Source organism: Phodopus roborovskii, unplaced genomic scaffold (genome assembly GCF_943737965.1).
Source record: "Phodopus roborovskii unplaced genomic scaffold, PHOROB, whole genome shotgun sequence".
Taxonomy (NCBI): Eukaryota; Metazoa; Chordata; class Mammalia; order Rodentia; family Cricetidae; genus Phodopus; species Phodopus roborovskii.
In genome coordinates, this window is record NW_026126480.1 from 25,487,568 (window position 1) to 25,508,596 (window position 21,029).

Below are 21,029 nucleotides of genomic sequence, written 5' to 3' on the forward strand. Positions count from 1 at the left end.
CTTAGGGTCTTTTCTATTCCCAGTTATGTTCAGAAAGAGCCACAAGGCAAAGCACAGCAGAAGGACAAGCCCTGGGACATGTTCCATCAATGACAGTAATAACATTAGTACCTTTTGAAGCTACCGAACATTTGTGCATGGCCCAAAAACTTCCCAAAATCAATGTGGAACATGTGTCCTGTGCTTCGAAGCATTATATTGTCATTGTGCCGATCACAAATGCCTAAAACATAGGTGGCTACACAGCATCCAGCACAAGAATATATAAAGTTCTCAGAAGCCTGTAATAAAGACATAAAATTATGTTAGAGAGAAAAATGTCTTAAAGGAGGCAGGATTTACATTACATCTTTTTTCCCTTTGGAGGGGGGCTCACAAGGTCTCTCTGTGTAGCCCTAGATATCCTGGATTTCTCTCCTGTTGCCTAGGCTTTCTTCAAACTTCGAGATCCACCTGCCTCTGTCCCAAGTGCTAGGATTAAAGTCATGAGCTACCACATCAGGCTCAATTTACCACTCTAAAAACAGTATTTGCAGAGCTGGGTATGGTAGCTCACATCCATACTCCCAAAACTCAAGAAGTAGACCCAGGAGGATTGCTATAAGCTCCAGGCCACTTAGAACGTGTTCCTGTGTCAAAAAAAAAAAAAAAAATTAAAGGTGTACATATGTAAAAGATTGGCCCCCATCCCCCCCCTTTTTTTCAAGACAGTTTCTCTGTATTGTTTTGGAACCTGTGTAGACCAGGCTGGCCTTAAACTCAACAGAGATCCACCTGCCTCTGCCTCCCGAGTGCTGGGACTAAAGTTGTGTGCCACCAACGCCTGGCAGCAAACCTCTCTTAACAGTATCAGCATACCCATTGAGCCATGGAATAAAAAAGTCAGCTTTTTCATATTTCAAAAGCTTTTAAAAGGTAACTACTACTGCACCTTTCCAGATTCTATCTTTTACTAGGTATGGATTTACTAGGTATGGTTTATACTTAAGAGTATACAGACCTTTAATCCCAGCTCTTGGAAGGCAGAGGCACTTGGATCTCTGAGTTCAAGTCCATCCTGGACTACAGAGAGATTTCCAGGACAGCCAGAACTCCAGAGACAAAAACAAAACAAAACAAAACAAACAAACAAAAAAAAGTATGCATAGCTTATGATTAGCTTTTAAGCATCCTCTTTGTAGATGAGGTTATCATGGGGACAAAATTTAATCTTGTGCTTGCCTGACATACACAAAACTGTGCTTTAATCCTCAGCATGGAAAACATAATTTTCTGTTTTGCTTTCTTATTTTTCGAGACAAGGTTTTTCTGCATAGTCCTGGCTGTCCTGGAACTCACTTCTACACCAGGCTGGCCTAGATCTTAGATCTGCTTGCCTCTGCCTCCCAAGGGATGGAAAATATACTTAAAAAAAAAAAAAATTATTTAACCTTTATTTTATATGCATAGAGATCCCTGGGAACTACAGTTACAGACAGTGGTAAGCTGCCATGTGGGTGCTGAGAACTAAACCCGGAAGAAGTCAGTGCTCTTAACCGCTGAGTCATCTCTCCAGCCTGGAAAACATACTTTTTAACAGTCCAAAGTAACTGTCCTCTCTAATAGTATGGAGAACATATGTAAAGAAAGTCAGCTTGAAGTTGCAGAGATGGCTCAGAAGTTATAAGCAATTTTTTTTTTGTTTGTTTGTTTTCCTGATTCCAAGCACCTGCTTCAGGTGGCTCTCAACTGCCTGTAACTCTAGCTACAGGAGATTTAACACTATCTTCTGTCCTCCAAAAGTGAACAAGGGTACACACACATCATACATAAACATAATTTTAAAAGTCAGTCAGTTTAGGGGCCATTGTTTATCTAGCATGTAGAAGAAGACAAGAAAAGTCAACTTAAAACATTCAATAATACAACTAATGTGGTTGTAGTCTGAAAGTTAGATACATTTCTTCAGTGAGGCTTGCTATTCCTGGGGATTACTAGCATAACACAGAAGTATACACAGAATGTATTTTAGAGTATGCCCATTGATTCTCAAAATACTGTGTTTTTTTTTTTTTTTTTTTTTTTCAGAGTCTGTATCCCATTCAATTTCACAATCCTTCTGTGTCAATCTTTTAAGACTGGGACTGCAGGTTTGCACCACAATGGCTAATACTAACAAAATACTGGATTTCTAAGTGGTACGGTTCTATTGGTTTTTGTGGTTAATTTTTTTTTTCTGCAATCCTCCAGTTGCTAATAATGATAACAGCAAAATGTTTGTATAATACTTAACACCAACCTCTCTCTTTAAACAACTACTTATTTAAAAACCCTACCACAAATCAGTAACTTAGGTATTAAGATTTCACAGACAAGTGAAAATAAGATATAGAAAGACTTCATGTAATTGCAGAGGTAGCAAAGCCAGAATCCAACATAGGCAATAGGGCTAAATGCAAAGAAGGTGATTAGTGTTCATTGTTTAACTGCTGTGGAATATTCCTTTTGTACACTGTCAAGATTTGTCACTCAAATTGGTTTAATAAAATGCTGACTGGTTGGCGGTCAGGCAGGAATTATAGGCAGGACAACCAAACTACAAGAATGATGGGAAGAAGGGTGGAGTCAGGGGAGATGCCAGCCAGGCAGCCACCCCAAGGCAAAGCAAAGAACAAAGATAAGGAATGTGGGTTAATTTAAATGTAAGAGCTACTACTCAGTAAAAAGCCTGAGCAATCAGCTGAGCATTTATAATTTATATCAAGTCTCTGAGTCAGTTATTTAGGAAGTAGCTGCCCCTTATGTGGGAGCAGGTGGTTGGGACAGGAAAACTCCATTTACATTCAACAACCATTTTAGGCTAACATATATATTTTTTAAATTCATTTAACGTACATTAATGTGAGGGTGTCAGATTCCCTGGAACTGGAGTTATACAAAGTTGTGAGCTACCATGTGGGTGCTAGCAATTGAACCTGGGTCCTCTGGAAGAGTAGACAGTGCTCTTAATCACTGATCCCTCTTAGGACAATATCTTATCAGAAATCATAAGTCAATATTAAAATGAAGAACTATTGTCTTCTGCCACACTTCTTCCCAAGACTACAAAAAATTAAAAAACAGAACAGACATGGTAGGCTTTAATCTCAGAACTAGGGAGGCAGAAGCAGGCAGAAATTTGTAAATTTAAGGGCAACCTGGTCTACATAATGAGTTTCAAGACAGCCAGGGGCTATGTGGAGAAACCCTGTGAAAAAGTATTTAAAAAATGGCAGTGGTCTAACTAAACCACTCTAAAAGACAAACAAAACATGAAGTTCTCTTGCTTTCCCTTCACAAGTCAACAGATAGGATAAAAATTACACATTAATGGCACCTAAATTAGGCATCTAAATGACATTAAAACTGGGGTCTTTCCAGGTGGTGGTGGCACACACCTTTAGTCCCAGCACTTGGGAGGCTGAGAGAGGTGGATCTCTGTGAGTTCAAGGCCATCCTGGACTACAGAGTGAGTTCCAGGACAGGCTCCAAAGCTACAGAAAGACCTTGCCTAGAAAAACAAAAAAGACCGTAAAACTGGGAACTTTTCAAACAGTACTAGGAGCAGAGGACAGGGAAGAGGTGAGGAAAGACAAACAACAAAAGCAGTTTATTTGAAAAATGCCATATCAAAACATAATTCGTCACCAGCTACTAAAAACGTTAATTGAAACTAAACAAAGCTGGAGTCTGTAAGAGAAAATAGTTTTCAAAATGTATTTGACAGAGTAAACATGCTCATCACCTTTTCATATTCTTCTTCGGAAGGGTTATATTTCCTCAGCCACTCGGCAAGTGGTTTGTCTTTAAAGGATCCCGTCACACCATATTCCACTTGGATTTTCCTGAGGGTATCTGAAGCAGGAACTAGCTCCACCATGCCTTTAACAAACAAAGTATCAAGCTGTGTGAAAATATGTCCTCAAAGTATGTCTCTAAAATACTTATAGCTTTCAATCCTTGAAATAAGACACCAAATCTGGCAAGTCATGTTTGAAAATGTGTGAATCTTATATCTTATTTTTTAAAAGTACCCAAGGACTGGAGAGATAGCTCAGCAGTTAAGAATACTGGCTTCTCTTCCAGAGAAACCAGGATCAAAATCCACTCACATGTTACCTAGGCACAACCATCTGTAACCCCAGTGCAAGGAAATCTGATGCCTGCTTCTGGCATCCACAGGCACCAGGCACTCGAATAATACATGAAGATACATGCTAGCAAAACACCTACATACATAACATAAAGTAAAAATAAAAATAATGTTGGGTGGTGGTGGCGCATATCTTTAATCCCAGCACTGGGAGGCATAGGCAGATGGATGGCTCTTTGTGAGTTTGAAGCCAGCCTGGTCTACAGAATGATTTCCAGGACAGAGCTACATAGAGAAATCCTATCTTGGAAAATCCAAAACAGAAACAAAAGAACAATAATGATGTCATTTGATGAACATGTAAAATATATCACATAATGAATGGTTATCATCATTATTTCAAAAACTTGTCAATTGAGTACTGAGGTGGCTAAATGGGTAAAAGTATCTATGCTACACTGACAACTTGATTTCAATCCCTAGAATCCACAGAAGAGAATGACTCCTGAAAGTTGTCCTCTGATCTCCATACATGTGTGCCTACCCCACCCAACACACACAAATAGCAAAGTAAAACTGAAAAATTTATCACCAGAGTAACAAAATAAAAAACTACTCTCATGAAAAAACGAAAAATTCACTATCACTATTTATTCTAAGGAGGTGAACCCAACGTTGGCTTAAGTAAATGAAGACCTTATTGGGTAAATTAATTTGTACTTCTGGTTACTACAAAGTGTACCTACTGAGCTGTTTACTTAGTAGTTCTTTTTGTTTTTCTGAGACAGGGTTTCTCTAAAAGCTCTGGCTGTTCTGGAATTCGTTTTGTGGACTAGACTGGCCTTGAATTCACTGAGATCCACCTTCATCTGCCTACCTAGTGCTGGGATTAAAGGTGTGTGCCACCACCACCTGCCTAGTAGTTCTATTAAATAAATGCTTTGAATTTTTTTTTTTTTTTTTTTTGCTTTTTTGCTTTTGGGGAACAGAGTTTCTCTCTGTAGGCCTGGCTGTCCTGGAACTCACTCTAGCTCAGGTTGGCCTGGAAATCACAGAAGATCCACCTGCCTCTGCCTCCCAAGTACTGGGATCAAAGGTGTGCACCACCACCACCCATCGGATGCAGTTGTTTTTAAAAAGGATTTAATCATAAATAATTCAGTCAACAAAAATACGAGATGTAAATAATGGAGACCCCAGTAAGCTGGTACCAGCAGCTATAAGTATACAACCCAAAGTAAGTTTAAGAGTAAGGTATGTTGATGTGACAAAAGTAAGAAATCAAGATGCAACTAACAAACCTACCTCGATCTCGGCCAGTTGAAAGGCATTTGAATATCACCATCCTCAGATCCAGTCCCTCTTTAAGCCAGATCTTATCCATAATCTTTATCATCTGTAAAGCTAACATGTCTTGCCGAAGATCTTCACCAACCTTGAAATTAAGGAAATAAATATTGCACCTTTCCCCAAGAGTTTGTTACATGCTATAAGATCTGAGAAGTGTTTGGAAGGGCATGCACAAAGAGAAGGGATTTTCAGAGCTGTAATGTACTCTTCTGTGGTATCCTAGAGGAGCTTACTTAAAATGTTTCCTGTACCATTTCATGAATAGTGTATTTTATTTTAATTAATTTTGAGGTGTTGGGGGACGAGTCCTTAGCCTTGTGTACACTAGGCAAGAACTCTACTCCTGAGGTACATTCTATTCAACAGAAGGTTTAAAAAGTTGAATTTTAGAGTATATAAAATACCTTCAATTAAAATATAAAAGGAAGCCAAGTGGTGGCAGCACACCTTTGATGCCAGGACTCAGGAAGCAAAGGCACTGTAATCTCTGAGTTTGAGGCCTGGTCTACAAAGCAAGTTCCAGGACAGTCAGGGCTACAGACAAACCCTGTCTCAAATACAAAACAAAACAAAAAAGGAAATCATAGAAATCTTATGATAGTTGGTTTCATGACTACCAATGCTAATATTCTGACTATAATATATTACAGTTATATAAGAGGTCAACAAGAATCTCTAGGTAATTTCTTATAATTGTCTATAAATCTACAGTCTTTCAAAATAAAAGATCACTTAAAAATATTGGTCCTTTTGGGGCTGGAGAGATGACACAGAAGTTAAGATGGCTTGATTCTCTTGCAGAGTACCTAGCTTCAGTTTCCAGCACCCAAACATAGTGGCTCACAACTGTCCTTAACTCCAGTTCCATTAGATCCAATGCCCTATCCTGAACTCAGAGGACATCAGCATTCAGACAAACATTCACACACATACGATGAACAAATCTAAATATTAGCACTCTTCAAATGAATATGTCTAACAGGAATGTCAGCAAATTTTCACTGTCTTTTTAAAACTGGACCACATAATTTATTTTTATTTTATTGTTATTATCTTTTGAGACTGGGTCTCACTCTGCAGCATAGGCTGCTGGCCTGGAACTGGCTAGGTCAGCCCTGAACTCAAAAGAGCCTTCTGCCTTTGCCTTCGAGTGCTGGGATTAAACATGGGTAGCACCACACCGGGCTGAATAACAGTTTTAATACAAACAATGATAAATAAAGTTTTGAGGCTAGCCCAGAATATTATGAAAAATATTAAGGGGGATTTGCTTTAAAAAATATTGAGACAAGTTGTAAAATATCTATCACTAAAATAGATGGTATTGTTTTAAGAAAAGGCATAATCATCAGTTAACAGAAACTTGTACCTATCAAAGAAGGTTCAATTTAAGCTATCTTTAATGTGGTGATACCTTGCCTGTCTGAGGATCACAGACTGGAGCTTGCCACTAACCATAGAGGTCTGGAGGTCTGTACTGGTCTAGACAAGAAGTGAGATGGCTGGGTAGAGTGAGCATATAAGGGGCAGAAACAGGAACTTGCTCTCTTATCTGCTGAGATGCTAAGGAGGGGTGTGGTGGCTGTGGCTTGTTCCTCCTTCTCTCTGATCTCTCAGCATTTTCTTCTACATCTGACTACAGGTTTTAATTATTTAGACCAAGTAAGATTTCCTCTTACACTTTATGAGCTTCCAATTAATCAACTTAATGAATTAATCAGAAGTCTCCATTCTTTCTTCAATATATACACATTATGATCACAACTAACAAAATTTCAATAGGTAAATAGATTTTTTTCCCCTTAATACTCTAGTCCTTCTGCTTCACATAGGTAATCTCTATATTTCTAAAAACTAATAGGTATGGTGGCTGCTTACTCCTATAATCCCAGCACATGAGAAGCTGTTAACAAGATAATCGAGGGTTCAAGGCCAGCCAGGACTATACTGTGAGATGCTGTCTCGCACAAACAATCCTCCATGTAATGTCACTCTTTCTAGTTTTGCAGCCTGGCAAACCTAGCAGTGCTTGCCTGTTATATGCTCACCAGGTTGGCCAAGGACTACAGTTGTCCCCTGTCCTATCTGTGAAGATTTTATGTCAGTAATAATTTTACACAACTACTCAAATTGTTCCTGTCATTCATCTGATGGGGTTTCAAGTTGAGGCTGGCCTGGAACTTGTGGTCTTCCTTTCCTATACTTCCTAAGCACTGAAATACAGATGTGTGCTAACATCTTAAATATTACTGATTCAACTTCAATATTAAATGTTTAGTTAGGCAGTCGTGGCACACACCTTTAATCCCAGCACTCAGGAGGCAGAGGCAGGTGGATCTCTGTGAGTTCCAGGCCAGCCTGGTCTACAAATTGAGTTCCTAGACAGCCAGAGGTACACAGAGAAACCTTGTCTGGAGGTGGGGGGCAGAATCCCTAAAACAAGAGAAAGCCTGGGTAGGTAACTGCAAGTTCAATTCTAGTCTGGACTACATAGCAAGTTGCAGGATATCCAGGGTAACACAGAGAGATCCTGTCTAAAAACTAAACCGAACCGAACCAAACCAATCTCCCCGAAAGAACCCAAAGGAAAAACAAAATAAACCACAGAATAATTCTAGTCATCTCACCTTAAACATGACATTAATTTCTTCCCCCAAAGGATCAGCATTCACCATTGTGACTTTCAGAGGCATAGCGTTAGAACTGAAGAAAGAACATGACTGCAAGCACAACACTGAGCATTAGTAAGGTTGACAGTAGCATGAAAGTGAATTTTGAATTTACTGTCCCTGATATTTTTCCTTTTCATCTGTTGCTTTAAATTATAGCAAATCAAACAATGGCTGTTAATTAGCTTTTACATGATCTGCCAATAATATGGATATGTAAATAGTTCTTGAAATTTAGACATAGTATGTATAAGTAAAATAGCTACATTATAAAGTCAGAAAAACAAGAAATTAAAAATTTGGTGCAAAATCTTTTAAAGCCTGCCTGAACTGCTAAGTATCTGACTCTCTCAACAGAACACACAGTTGTGTGATACTCTGATGTGGGATAACAGCTCCACTTTCACATATGCACTGATGTAATTAAATACTAACAGTTTTATAATTTCAAGGCCTAGGTTAAATCACATTTTATCTATTTTTTGTAGGGTTGGGGACTGAACTCAGGGCCTTACACATGGTAGACAAGTGTTCTACCACAAAGCTACAAAATTTTACCTTAAATAAGACTTACAAAAAGCTAGTGTAAGACCATCACCATAATTTAAGAACATAAACAAAACCCAAAGTAATTAAAAAAAAAATCTGACGCTGTCTTTCAGGAATACTGATTAGGTAAAAAATATGCTGAAAAATAGATCCAATGGCATCCTTTCCTAGGTTCTTACAAACTACAGGTCTCATCCTCACTTGCATTAAGCAACTCTTCTTCTGGTGTATTATTTTGACGTTTATATGAACTTGAAAGTATTGTATTACCTTAATATTTAATTCTTTTGCCACTAGACTTGGTTTGAGAGGGAGGCGACAATTATTTCTCAGGAAAAAGGACTGTACTCGTTCCATACTCTTTTGGAGGACCACCTATGAAAGAGACTGCCTCTGTAAGTACATCATGAAAATGAAGATCTATTCATTCTGAGTATGAACATGCTGTGTGCAGGTACATACACATGGAGGACACAGGTCAATGGCGGGTGTCTCCTGTAATCACTCTTCACTTTATTTTTCTGGATGGTCTCTCTCATTGAACCTGGAGCTTACTGATTAGGCAAGGCTTAGCTGGTCAGTGAATCCCAGGGATCCTCTTGTCTTTGCTTCCCCAGCACTGAGATTTCAGGTGGGTACCACTGGGCTGCCTTTTTTATGTGGGTACTGGAGATCCAAATTCAAACTTGTTCTACAAGCACTTTATTGACAAAGTCATCTTGCAGCACTTAAGATCTATTCTTTGAAAATTTCATCTATGTATATATAATGTATCTTGCTCATTTCCACATTGTCCTACATCCCCTAACATATCCCTCCCAACATAATGAACTCTCTTTTTTCCTATATAACTCACGGAGTCCAATTAGGAATGCCCTTATACACAAGAGTGTGGAGTCATTCACTGGGTTATGGGAAACCTACCAGTGGCCACCCCCTAATATCTATCCTTTATTTTATTTATTTTTTAAAATAGGGTCTCATTATATAGCTCTGGCTGTCCTGGAATTCATTCTGTAGATCAGGCTGACCCCTCTCAAGTGCTGGGACTAAAGGCATGTGCCATCATGCCCAGTGTGGCTTTTTAGAGAAACAATCTAAGGAAGTCATTATAGTTAAAATGTATATAGTTCTTAACTTGACTATTTTGTCCATAGAAATATTCCATAAAGAAACTAAAGCAAGCTTGGAGCAGTAACATATATCTACAGAATAAGTTACTAGGGAGATTGAAACAGGACTACAAGACAACTCAGTAGTCTGAGACCAGCCTGGCAACATCCTTTCAAAACATAAAAAGTGAGAAAGAAGAAATGCTAGGAAACAGGTAAAGATGTGTACAATAATGTATATGTGCACTAATGTTCATAGCATTACTTGGGGAAGGAAATATGTATAATAACAATGGACATGGAGGCTCATAAATGATACTCTTAAGTACTTTGTGACATTATATACCTACTGAATGTTAAGTGTAACTGTATGCGGTCACAAGAATTCTCTAAGATAACATGAAAAAAGCCATTTTTAAAAACACAAAACAAAAACAGGAACAATTTCTGAAAGAATTTAAGCACATCTAAATATAAAAACATTTTCCTTCTCTGTGTTCATGAACTGAAAGGCAAGTTGAGTTCAAGAATTAAAATACATTATTATTATTGCAACACTTTAATCCAGCACTAGGAGGCAGAAGAAAGAGGATCTTTGTGAGTTTGAGATCAGTCTGGTCTACCTTGTGAGTTCAAGGATAGTCAGGACTTTATAGAGACCCTTTCTTCAAAAAAAAAAAAAAAAAAAAAAAAAAAACCAACAACAACAACAAAAAAAACCTAAATAAATAAATAAAATAAAGGTACATTATTATAATTATAGATTCAACATAGTTTTTATTAAAATTTCAACTGACCAAGTGTGGTGGCAAGCATCTGCAATCTCACCACTCAGGAGGCCTAGGCAGGAAGATACAACAGCTAGCCCAGTTATGAAGAGAGAGAATACGTCTCAAAAGCAAAACACTTGTGTGTTCTCTTTCATGGGTACATACCTGTCTGGTTGATCCACTAGCCTGTCTTACTTTTTCTGCCACTCCTCCTAAAAGTTGCACAAGTTTCATCTGCTTAGAAAGTTCTTCTCTGAGTCCTTTTCCTCCTACTGAGAGGAGAGCACCCAACACCTGCTCATATCTGCTTCCAAAATGTGTATCATGCAAAGCATCCTTGAGAAGCCTAATGCAACAAAAAATACTTATGTCAAGCATCCTTGAGAAGCCTAATGCAACAAAAAATACTTATGTCAGTCACTTCAGAGAACTGGATGAAGCTCCCTCAAAGATCACTTTAACAAGTTCTATCCTGGATATCCAGGAAATTAAGTCATATAAGTAAGAAAAGGTTCCTTAGTTATTATAAGGCTATGGTGTTCAGATATTGTTCAGTTTTATTAACCTTGGTTTTATTTCTAAAGCCAAAAATTTCAGTTTCCTTAAAATAATATTCACTGCACAACAGGTTATTCAGAGCAAGTATCATGAACACACTGTTTATATTTAACAATTATGCCAGCTTTGTCAATATCTGCAAAAGAAATGAGCCATTTAATAAAATTTAAATCTTACCAATACAAACTGTGTGCTATCTGGATATTGCCCAATGCTCTGGACAGAAGGAAGCACACAAGTGAACTATTCAAGTAAATTTCATATTTCAAAGCCTATGCGTAAAAGAAAATAAGAATTATTAGCAGTCAAAGCATACCAAATTGTTCAGATAAAAGCCATATGTAGACTAAATACCACTTATTGGTGAAAAGATGATACTTATATATAGGTTCTATAGCCCAGTGGTAGGAGACTTGCTTAGCAGAAGCAATGCCATTCCTTCAATTCACTGCAAATAAATTAATATTTAAAAAATTACTATAGGGACTGAGTGTGATGACATATGCCTTTAATCCCAAAACTCAAGAAGCAGAGGCAGATGGATCTCTGTGAGTTCAAGGCCAGCCTGGTCTACATAAGTGAGTTCCAGGACAGTAAGGGCTACATAAAGAGCCTGTTTCAAAAAATAAAAATCATATGAATATAGGCCAAATTATTGAAATCAACAGGAATACTAGTATCTATTTATTAGTTATGTTTCATAACTAATTGGCAAAGCAAAAAAAAAAAAGCTCAAGTCTAGAAAATTCCTAAAAATTGCCAGGTGCACAACCTTTAATCCTAGCACTCATGAGGCAGAGCCACGAAGATCTCTGAGTTTGAGACAAGCCTGTCTACAAAGCTAGTTCCAGCTATACAGAGAAAACCTGTCTTGAAAAATTAAAAAAAAAAAATTCTAAGTTCACAGGGTCATATGTCACACTACCTATGCCATACTCAAGTGAAAAATACAAAGTAATGAAAGATCATACTATATTCTCACACAGTGCCCTCAACATTTCTAATGTACTGCAATGGCATTTTAGAACAGAAAAGGGGTCCCATAGCCAGTTCCCTACTAATTGAAAGTAGGAGGAGGTGAGTAGGAAGCAATGTAGTATAGTAAAAACTCCCACCTGTACAAACTGTGGGAGAAGATCTGTTAGCTCATCATCACTAATGGCCTCGATCCAGCGCACAGCTAGAGATCGTACTTCCTGATCAGCAAATCTAGAAAATCAGAAAAATAAATACTTAACAGTGATTTCTTGCAAATGCAGCAACATTAACTAAAAACACAATTTTAGTCTGTCCCTGACAAAAAAAGATTCAAATGGCTTACTCAAAACCAATGTGCTGTTAAGACCAAGTTAGGAGAGGTGTGGAGGGAGAGAAAGAGACATCTTGATAGAGCCATTATGGAGTTAGGGAGAAACCTGGTGCTACAGAAATTATCAAGAATCTACAAGGGACTCCTAGTAATAGTGCAGAGGCTGTCAGAATGGGCCTTCCCCTATCAGATTAGTGATTACCCTAATTGTCATTACAGAACCTATATCCAGTAACTGATGGATGCAAATGCAGTGACCCAAAAACACTGGGTTGAGCTCTTGGAGTTTGGTTAAAGAGGGGGAGGAAAGATCACATGAACTGGGGGTAGGGGGTGGAGGAGAGGTAAGGGAGGTGGTGTCAAGACATGATGGAAAAAACCACAGTGACAGCTGACCCAAGCTTGAGGGAGTAAGGACTGATAGCTGGGGAACCTGCATGGGAGCAAACTAGACTCTATCAATGTGGGTGACAGTTATGTGACTTGATCTGTTGGGGGTGGAGGGGCCTGGTAGTGGCACCAGTAACTATCTCAGGGGCATGAGCTGGCTTTTTTGGAGCCCACTCCCTATGGTGGGTGGGATACCTTGTTTAGCCTTGACATGGGGGATGGGCTTGGTCCTGCCTCAACTTGGTATGCCAAACTTTGTTGACTCCCCAAGGAGTCAACAGCCCTTTAGGAGGCAGAAGCAAGTCAGTCTCTGAGACTAAGGCTAGCCTAGTCTACATAGCAAGTTTGCAATGGAATTTTCATACATACTGAGTTTTGGCTGACCCTCCCTGAAAATCTTCATTTAAACCTTCCATTTTTACTATTCCTTCTTCTATTTTCCATTACCCTCCCACTCTTCCTTTAAAAACCTTTCTTTTTTCCTAAAGGAGGAAAAATTAACTGTGTAAATACAGATTCAGTTCCCATATTATTTTAAAACTTTAGCATTATTAAAAACGTTGTTCCCATAAGTTATTGCAATTATAATTATTAAAATAACCACAAATTACACAATAAAATACCAATACAATAAATGATTCAAAATTACACATTTAATTCTTTCTTTAGGTAAGATTTAAATGACACAAAATACTTTCTTGACCATTTCAATGAAAAAGATTATGTTTATATAAATTACAAGTACACATTTATATTATCTTATGCTGTTTTTATGTTAATAGGGAAGTACCCCGGCAACATAACACATTGCAGGAAAACTTGACAATAAAACATCAAATAAATGTATTTAACTTACTTTGCATCAAGAAGCTCCAATGCAGCTAATGGGCACAATGGTGGCCACTGGTGCAGCAATGAGTAAGTTTTGGCAAGATTAGCCCATTTCCAGTTTGGGGCACTTGCTAGTATCTTAGGAAGACAATTTGGATGTTTGAGGCAGTAATAGCGTTTTTCCCACAAAAAGACCTTATCGTCTTTAGAAAGTCTGCATATATAATAGAATTAAATTACTTCTTAGTAGAATTGTGACATAGCAATAATCTCAATAATTAAAAAGTCAAAGGAGAAATGTATTCATTTGTGACAAGTGACTACTACTTGATACTGCTAACAATAATTATGAAACAAAAATATTCAATGTATAGCAAACATCACTAATCTATTCTCATTTGGAGGTGGAAATCATTCCATCTTGACAAAAGTACACTAGTTGTTAAAGTGAAGGGTAATTCCAACAAGATGCTTGGCTCTACAAAGCAAGAGTTGAATGAGCAGAGCTCACCCTGTAAGACAGCAAGGATTCCATCCACAAAAGCAAACTCAAGTACTATGAAGAAAACAAATGCTGTCATGACTCTTTGGGGAAACATTATACAGTTGAATTGAGAAACATTAAGAATAGAAAAAAATATTTTTAGAGACAAATTCTAAGTTCAATGACATACTTGTGAAATATTTCACTTTTATTATTAATTTTGTTTTTGTTTTTTTGAGGCAGTATTTCACTGTGTTACCCTGGCTGTCACCCTGTGACTCACTCTGTAGACCAGGCTGGCCTCAAACTCACTTCAGAAACTCTGCCTCCCTAGGGCTGGGATTAAAGGCATGTGCCACCCAGGCTGGCCTTAAACTTGCTGTGTACTGAAGATGGCTCCAAACTACTGTTCCTCCTGCCTCCATTGCCTGTGTTAGGATTACAGGTATGCAACAGCATGTATGGCTTACTCTCTCATCTTTGAGCATATAGCACACCTGTAAAATGTATTCATCTCACGGGTAGCATAAAAACCCCACAAATTTGACAAAAAGCACCTAATGGAGATGTGCTGGCTAGTTTAAAATTAACCTGACACATGCTACAGTTACAAGCCCATCCAGAATTTACTTAAGTAGTGATTGATGAAGGGGGGCCCTGCCCATTGTGGGTAGGGCCACCCCTGGGTTGGTCATCCTAGTTCTGTAAGAAATCAGGCTGAGCCAGGCCATGGGAAGCAAGCCAGTACCTTTCCATGGCCTCTGCATTAGCTCCTGCCCTATTTGAAATACATAATTTAAAAAAGACTAAACAAGAGATTTATATAATTGCCTGATTTATATGAAGCCAGTCTTTCATTGGCAGTGCTGGGATCATGCTGCACTCTGAGCCCCCTTCAGCCTCCTTCATATCAAAAGCACTTTAGAATCATAGGCTGTAATATATGCCTTAACCTGAGCTTTACACCACAGGAAATTCCCAAGAAAATAATAAATAAAGCATACCCAAATGATGAGTCTCTGTTAAGAATATCCAGAAGTTTTCCCTTTACATCATTCTCCAGTGTTTCCAACTTGTATTGCTGAATGTTTCTATCAATTTGAGGAGATGTATAAACAATGTCAAATGCAGGAGAAGGAAAGTCAACCTGAAAAAATTAACAGAAATCACTGAACTTGTGTATGTGCTTTGTTTTATTTTTTTTAATTAATTAATTAATTTATTTTTTTTTTTAACTTTTCTTTCTTCCAAGACAGGGTTTCTTTGTTTACCCTGGTTGTCCTAGAACTTCCTCTGTAGAACAAGCTAGCCTCAAATTCAGAGATCTGCCTGCCTTATTTGACTTATATTATCCACAAAAGCAATTTATAATTATATTATCTGGTGGCCTTCTAATATGAAATTTGCTTTGAAATATAAGCAGATTATTTAATATCCCTTTATTTGGCATTTTAACCTAGACTATTATTTGAAGTAAAAAGTTGAGAATAGAAATGTAAATTAATTATTAGGAAGTACATTATTAACATACAAAGTCCTAGACCTTAAAAGCTGACAAATTAGAAAACAATTCATAGTATTTTAGTTTTGAAAGGGTATGAGAAATCTTGTTAAATCCTATCTTATGCTGAGGCAGGCAAATCTTTGTGAGTTCAAGGCTAGTCTGGACTATAAAGCGGCTTCCAGGACAGGCTCCAAAGCTATACAGAGAAACCTTGTCCCAAAAACGAAAATAACAACAAAATCCTATATTATTTAATATGTGCACAGATAAACTAAATTAAGGTCACCTAATCATAATTATTCCAGTGGAGATTCATTAATAATAAAACCTTAGATCTGAAGAGTAAGATCTTAGGGTAGAAGATGGGGGAGAGATCGGAAGGAGTGGAGGGGAAATTGTGGTTGGTATGTAAAATAAATTTAAAAAATGATGAATTAAAAACAGAGTATTAGGCACGGAGTAAGTGATCAATAAAATTACTTGCAAAAGAAGTAAAAAACAAACAAAAAGACTTTTAAATGGGCCCAGGAAATGGTTTTTATAACACTTAAATTGAAGACAGATCCTGAGATTAAAACAAGATTAATTAGGCTTCTTTAATAACAACCCAAGTCATGATAGACATATACACTTTTTACAAAAACATTTAAGGCCCTGCATGAGTCAAGAATTACTATTACCTGTAGCACAATTCTTTCCATGACACAGCCTTTTTTGGGGATTGTTCCAGGAATAGAATTTGTATGTGATGAAGTCCAAAGGTAGAGAAGTTTTGTTCCACATGTTAAAAACCTTCATGAACATAAAAAGAATACTGTGATGTTCATTTTAAAAATCCCAAACTCACAATACATCATGGTAATCAACTTGAAATATTAGTAAAAACAGTATATTCTTTAAGAACATATTAGGAGTCAGCTACCATACTGTACTGAGAAGTTAGGTAAAATATTATGGGGGGGGGGTAAGTGTGAGGAGAGGAAGGAGGGGCAGCTGTGATCGGTTTGTAAAATAAATGAAAACATTTTAATTAAAAATTAAAAAATTAAAGTGTGGGATGGAAACAAAGAAAGGGAGAATAAAAACACATCTTGGAAAGAATGGCATTGAGGATAGAATATAGAAGGGATAAGGATAACCACTGTCCCCAAAACACTCTATATAAATAGGAAGGTGAAAATAAATTGTCTTTCAAAGTTTTGAGAGACCACGACTTCAAGGTCATGGTTTGGATTACAGAACTGCAACCGATTTTTACCATTTAGAATAAAAAGTACGTGCCAAGAAAATCAGTAACTGCTTTGCATTGAAGCATAAATTATTTGAGGTAAGTTATATTTGAGTACTCCTTAGAAATTTTTTTCTCTAAAAAAACTAGACAATAAATATTTAGGAGCCAGCATGTATTTGTAATCTCAGTATCCCAGAGGCTGGGACAGGAGAACCATAGGCTGGGCTACTTAGTGACTTACTGCCTAAACAAAAAAATTAAAAATTAAGGGCTCAGTGGCTTAAAGCATTTGTTGTTCTTGTAGAGTACCCAGGTTTAATTCCTAGCATCCATACAGTGGCTCAAAAACTGCCTGTAATTCTAGCTCCAGGGAATCCAACAGTCTATTCTGGTCTCTGTAGTCACTGTGCATGTACATGGGATGCAGATAAACAAGCAGGCAAAATATTCATATTCATAAAATAAATTAATAACTTTTAAAAGGCTGGACATGGTAGCATATACTCATAACAACAACATTATCAGTCCCTGTTACAAAGTCTCCATTTGGCTCTAGTAATACAAAGTGGGTATGAATAATATGCTGTATGATATATTGTAACAAGATATATTTATACGAAAAGGCAGTGGGGATTAGTGAGATGATTTAGCATTACACTTGACTACCTGTAGTCAATTCCAAAGACCCTCATGGTGGAAGCAGAGAATTGCTTGCAAACTGCCCTCTTATCTCCACATACATACACTATAAATAAATGTTAAAAAAAAAAAAAAAAAAAAAAACAGGAGCTTACATATGTGGATCCTTACCCTCAACTACCAATTTATGGACTATTTAAAATATTTAACTTTGATAAATCATTACACAGTTAAAATTTCTTTTTTTCCAAGATTAATCTTCAAAACTTTTTGTGTATGAACGTACAAAGCTGGAGAGGTGCAGTGGTTAAGAGCACTTGCTCTTCCAGAGGACCTTAGTTTGGTTTCCAGGATCTATGTTGGGCAGTTCACAACCATTTGTGACTCTAGTTCCAGGGAACAAATTCCAAATTGTCATTACATTACTTCATTTATAAATTGTTTTATATTTTTCATAAATCAATTTCAAGGCTGGGGAGATGGTTCATTTGGTAAGCAACTGTCCTATAAGCGTGGGAACCTGAGTTTGCTTCAGAACTCATATTTAAGAAGCTATGTATGCCTGTATACACTTTCAATGCCAGTGCTGAGGGAAGCAGACACAGGTAGGTTCCTGGAGTTCACTGGCCAGTCATGTTAGCCTAATTGACAACCTCCAGGCAGTGAGAGACCCTGTGCCTCAGAAATAAGGTGGATGGTATTCTGGGAGAAGGTAATTGTGGCTGTACTTGGGCCTCCACAAGCACAAATAGGTTACTGTCCACAGATGAAACGTTTAAAACCCCCTAGACCAAGGGCCCATAACATTAGGACTGGTTAGTAAGTAAGAATAGTAAATTCCTGTCTAAAACTGGCAATATGAAAAACAGTTCTTTTACTATCAAGAAAAACTGACAGAGCCATGGCATTCTGTCATAATATACCTTATAGAAATGACAGTCATCGATTACTGTTTTTCCTTTGGAATGTTTTTCCTTTGGAACAATGAGTGGCAAGCAATCCTCTGCATACCTACCAGACTACAGCAAAGTGACTACTTTGTTTATCTCAAAGCTCATGTGTGTCACTGTTTCCACCCTGTCCCTAGCCTGTTTGTAATGCAGAGATTTGTTCTAGAACTCACCATCACAATTCAGTAATACTCACCGTTTAAAGTCAAAAAGAGTTAAAGAAACTTTGCCCAAAGCTTCTGGCCCCTTTCTCTGTTTATTAGAATCAGGTGAACTTCCACTGCTCTGGTTTAAGATTCCAAACAGAGTAAGGTGAAGAATTGACTCTAATGGCAACTGTGATATCTGGATAGGAAAAATGATTCTATGGGACAGAAAAAAAATATTCACTGGTGTTAAGAAAAAAATCAGATTAAAAGTGAGGCTTAGTAATCATTTAATGAAGACTGATTAATTTTACATGTTTTATTTCATTTATAAAGCAATCTAGATTTGAGTCACTTATTATCTAAGTAGCAAGTATGGCTAACTTGTACTATTAAATCTTAAATTTCATCAGCATAAAACTTAAAAATGTTAACAGTTCTTTCTGTAAAAATGTCTAAGTACCTAAAGATATGCAGTTTGATAATCAGGCAAAATAAATAGATCTTAGTTCCATAGCTAGCTATTTACTCAAATAATTATCTAAATAAGCATTTAAAAGAAATTAACAATACAGGATATCATCATGTATACAGATTTAAGATTTAGCTTGTTGTCTATTAATCAAAAGCTAGATTCTTGTACAGTGCTATTATATAATAAAATACTTAAATAAGCAAATTATTTAACACTACTTCTAGAGTAAATTTCTATCTTTGGCATGACAAAATCTAGAAAGAATTAATACCATGTTATTTAATTCTTAAAATATAAAGGTTTAAAGGAATACTTGAGACTTTTTCATATTAATTTCAGTTTGTTTTATAGAATTTTATATAGAAGATATTTTAACATATGTAAGAATTTATTGGATTTCAATGGAGATGATAATAAAAATAATGCATACATTGTAAAAATTAATGAACAGGGCACAGTGAAATAATTATAAAAGCAAAAAACCTCCACTTACAGTTCATCCCATTTAATAAGATAGAAGAAATTCTTGTACGTGCCAACCTTCTTTGATTGAATAGGTTTAAAAAGGTCCTTCCCATTGTGAGACAGGGAACATATCAAGTAGTATTTTTCATAACTAAGAAAAGAAAGATTAATTTAATTTATAGGTTAGTAAAAGTTATCTAACACAGGTACATTAGCAGGTTTCCTACAAATGACAAACTGTAACAAACTGGTCACCATTCATTTTATTTTTTGAAATCCACCTGAAATTTAACCTTTGCAAATTATACATAAGCCCAGGAAGGAAATACCAACACTTCCATTACATTCCTGCTTTTGTTGGGGTTTGTTTAGTTTCTTTTGCTCTCTTTCTTGGCAGTGGTGGAGATGCTACTTTCCTTTGCTACATACATTAGTGAAATACTCAGCTAAGCATATTAAAGGTACATGGACCCAACAATTCAGTGATCTTCACAGGCACTGCTGTATTCTTTCACTAGATAGTTCCGAATTGTTGCACATACAGATACAATAAGATAATCTTTTGAGAGACTTGGACTTAATGAAACTGTATTCTATTTATATTCTAACTTACTTCTAGGTTTACATGTTAATCATTCTATTCATATCCATAGCTTCTTTGGGGTGTGAGTAGGTAGGGTGATTGCTATTCTTTGAGACTTCTTATTTTTCTGTCTCCCCTCACAGTTATGAGAACTGAATGTATGTCATGCTCAGTTGTATCTATACCTTGTTTTTCAGCCAGGCAGTGGTGGCACACACCTTTAATCTGAGCAATAGGGATGCAGGAGTAGGCAAGGCCAGCCAGGACTACAATGAGAAACCCTATGTCGAAAAACAAACAAATAAAAACACTAAAACCAAAACAAAGAAAAATTTCATTACATTTATTTAGATACAAGGAGGTCAAAGGATAACTTGTGGGAGTTGGATCTTTGCTACTATGTTGGTCCTCCCATATGGAATTCCCATGAACAAAAGAAAACAAAAACCAAAAAATTTCCACACAAGTTGCTTGTCATGTTTCAGCTGGGCATTTTGACACATACCTATAACCCTAGAGGCCGCAGTGGAAGAATCCCCCAGCCTCTGAAGATAAGACCAGCCTGAACAACATAGTGAGACATCATTTCAAAAGCAAGATAAACAAAAAGAAATAGGCTAGCAGCCATTTAAAAGGAAGTCCCAGAAAGGCATTGTTGTTTGTTACCAGATTTCCAATAATGAGAACTCTTCCTACAGAGGATCAGTAACCACTTATTCTATGACTTAAAAAAAAAAAAAAACCACTTTCAGCTGGCATGGTGGTGCATGCCTTTAATCCCAGCACTTGGGAGGCAGATCTTTGTGAGTTTGAGGACAGCCTGGTCAAGCCAGCAAATTCCAGAACAGCCAGGTCTATACAAAGAGACACTGCTTCAAAAAAAACCAAAACCAATCAACCAAA

At 37.0% G+C, this 21,029-nt stretch overlaps 1 protein-coding gene across 2 annotated transcripts in view; it reads right to left on the reverse strand.

Moving 5' to 3' along the window:
* Pik3c2a (phosphatidylinositol-4-phosphate 3-kinase catalytic subunit type 2 alpha) overlaps window positions 1-21,029 on the reverse strand; it is a 91,031-nt gene that overhangs the window by 12,104 nt on the left and 57,898 nt on the right. For both annotated transcript variants that reach the window (XM_051192762.1, XM_051192763.1), the window contains exons 12-24: window positions 19,572-19,694; window positions 18,654-18,821; window positions 16,318-16,429; window positions 15,138-15,280; window positions 13,675-13,863; window positions 12,235-12,328; window positions 11,297-11,391; window positions 10,727-10,907; window positions 8,950-9,054; window positions 8,089-8,181; window positions 5,417-5,546; window positions 3,764-3,900; window positions 112-281 (exon numbers count right to left, since the gene is read on the reverse strand). In XM_051192762.1, coding sequence (XP_051048719.1) covers window positions 112-281; window positions 3,764-3,900; window positions 5,417-5,546; window positions 8,089-8,181; window positions 8,950-9,054; window positions 10,727-10,907; window positions 11,297-11,391; window positions 12,235-12,328; window positions 13,675-13,863; window positions 15,138-15,280; window positions 16,318-16,429; window positions 18,654-18,821; window positions 19,572-19,694 — 1,740 coding nt within the window. The remainder of the gene's footprint in view (window positions 1-111; window positions 282-3,763; window positions 3,901-5,416; window positions 5,547-8,088; window positions 8,182-8,949; window positions 9,055-10,726; window positions 10,908-11,296; window positions 11,392-12,234; window positions 12,329-13,674; window positions 13,864-15,137; window positions 15,281-16,317; window positions 16,430-18,653; window positions 18,822-19,571; window positions 19,695-21,029) is intronic.